General features: G+C 37.9%; 1 protein-coding gene across 1 annotated transcript; it reads left to right on the top strand.

Annotated features, from left to right (window-relative positions):
* The first annotated feature begins 1,835 nt into the window (after positions 1–1,835).
* On the top strand, positions 1,836–2,252 carry LOC109007133 (uncharacterized mitochondrial protein AtMg00310-like). Its single transcript, XM_018986677.1, has one exon. It carries the CDS (start codon positions 1,836–1,838, stop codon positions 2,250–2,252), a length of 417 nt encoding a protein of 138 aa, XP_018842222.1.
* The last annotated feature ends 366 nt before the right edge of the window (positions 2,253–2,618 follow it).

Genomic DNA, 2,618 nt, shown 5'->3' with positions numbered 1-2,618 from the left:
CTATATATAGGGCCAACGCTGGCAATTCAAGGTAATCTTTAATCCACATCTTATATACCAGTTCTCTTTACCTTTGACCCTGACTTAGGCATCAGAAGTGCATTGGGCACATCGGGCCATTATGTCTCTTGGTGCAGGTTGATTGAGTCAATCATTAGGGTGCGAAGCATTTCCTCAATAGCTACAACATAACTGCAAATTCTATTGAGATATAACCAATGTACAGGGAGGAAAACTATCTAATGTTTACAATTGAAAGTTATTCAGAGGAAGCAATTTTCAAAAGTCTTGAAGTCCATCTGATCTACATCACAATGGAAAGAACTGATTATGATATGGGTTGGGTTTTAAAACCCTTTAGGTTTGAAGCTAGTTGGACACACAAAGATGAATGTTATAAAATCATGGAGGATGACTGGAAAAGACCAAGAATGGCATATAACAAGCTCAGCTTCGCCACTGAAGGCCTCAAGAAATGTCAACAACAATTGATGTCGTGGAGTAAAATGAAGATTGGCAACTTAAAGAGAGAGATCAACTCCAAGCTTGCATAGATCTCAAACTTGCAAAAACTGAATAAGGGGCACATGAATGACAGAATTAAGTCCCTACAAAAGGAAGTTGATAGATTACTTGAAGAATAGAATACAAATTGGAAGCAACGAGCTAAACAAAGGTGGCTGAATGAAGGGGATAGAAACATTAAGTTCTTTCATCAATGTGCATTCCAAAGAATAAAAACCAACACAATAAGAAGATTGCTAGATGATAATAGTCAGGAAGTAAACACTACAGAAGGCATATGTGAGCAGTTTCAGAATTTCTTTCAGGAACTTTTTTCTACCTATGAACCTAGCAACATTGGAGAATGCCTGGCTACTATGGAACCTCGAGTCAGTGGAGAGATGAATCAAGTGCTAATCAAGCCATACACTTGCAAGGAGGTTGAAGATGCCTTATTTCAAATGAATGGACTCAGCTCACTAGGTCCAGATGGTTTCCTAGTAGCCTTTTACCGGTAGCATTGGAGCATAGTAGGGGATCAGGTTAGTGAGGTTGTGTTATATGTTCTTAACTCCAATGAGTGTATTGGTGATATAAATAAGACATTTATCACTCTCATTCCTAAGAAGAAATCCTCTACCAAAGTGTCTAATTTCAAAACTATTTCTCTTTTTAATATTATGTACAAACTTATTTCCAACATTGTAGCAAACAGTTTGACGAAGATCTTGCCAAACATTATATCACAAAACCAATCAGCCTTTGTATCCGACAGATTAATCACTGACAATATCATCGTGGCTTTTGAGGCTATGCACAAGTTTCATGGCTTTGAAGCTTGACATGAGCAAGGCATATGATAGGATTGAGTGGAGTTTTCTCAAATCAGTTTTGGGTAAAGTGGGTTTTAACCAAAGTTGGGTAGAGTTGGTGATGAAGTGCATTGAATCAGTATCCTATTCAATTTTGGTTAATCGTGTCCCTCAAAAATCTTTTAATCCATCAAACAAGGTATTCCATTATCACCTTATCTTTTTATTTTGTGTTCTAAGGCCTTGAGTAATTTGATTAGGAATGTTGAAGGAAAATGATTGATTCATGGGGTGGCAAGAGGCCAAATCAGACTCACTCATTTATTTTTTGTTGATGACAGCATTTTATTTTGCAAGGCTAACTCGATTAAATAGAGCAGGTTGTTCAGTTTATTAAGAGTTTATGAGACAACTTCTGGACAGAGATTGAACCTTGAGAAGACCTCTATCATTTTCAGCAAAAATACTTCTAAGGCAGCCCAATACTTCATACTTTCTATTGTTGGTGTAAGAACTGCTATGCCCTATGAGAAGTATCTTAGTTTGCCAATCGTGGTAGGTAGAGCTCGAGAAAAATCTTTCAGGAGTAATCTAGATAAGGTGAGAATGAGAATCAGCAATCACAGAGTGGAAACACTATCTCAAGATGGGAAGGAAATCTTTATCAAGGCAGTAGTTCAAGCTCTTCCAACATACACAATGAGTATTTTCAAGATGCCAAACAATTTGCTTAGAAATATCAATGGTGTTATACAGAATTTTTGGTGGGGACAGCAGGAGAAAGAGAAGAAAATTCACTGGGTTACTTGGAGCACCATGGGGAAGGCCAAATCTGCAGGAGGCAAGGGGTTTAGAGACTTGGAATGTTTTAATCATGCAATGCTGGCTAAACAATGTTGGAGATTCATTCAACAACTTGACTTTCTAGCTTCTTAGGTTATGAAGGCAAGTACTATCATGGAACTTCTTTCTTGAATGCCAATCTGGGTCAAAAGCCATCCTATAAATGGAGAAGTTTCCTAGCTACCAGACACCTTATTGAAGCAGGATCTTTTTGAAGAGTTGGTACTGGGGAGGAAGTTAGGATTTGACATGATAAATGACTCACGCACTCCACACCAGCCATGGTTTAAGCCATGTGAAGTTTTTGGACAGCAATGTCAAAGTCCACCAATTGATTGACACTCATACAAAGCAGTGGAAGACTGAACTAGTGGAACATGTTTTTGAAAAGGAGGTAGAGATTATTGTTAAGACTCCAATCAGTACCTTGAGCAACATTGACATATTAATATGGAAGAA

Source organism: Juglans regia, chromosome 6 (assembly GCF_001411555.2).
Source record: "Juglans regia cultivar Chandler chromosome 6, Walnut 2.0, whole genome shotgun sequence".
In the NCBI taxonomy this organism is placed as follows: domain Eukaryota; kingdom Viridiplantae; phylum Streptophyta; class Magnoliopsida; order Fagales; family Juglandaceae; genus Juglans; species Juglans regia.
The sequence above is the reverse complement of the archived record's forward strand: the minus strand, read 5'-3'. Positions and strand labels throughout refer to the sequence as shown.

Bases quoted from the DNA above. Each gene is read 5' to 3' on its own strand.
- LOC109007133 (XM_018986677.1), top strand. From the start codon at position 1,836: ATGCCCTATGAGAAGTATCTTAGTTTGCCAATCGTGGTAGGTAGAGCT.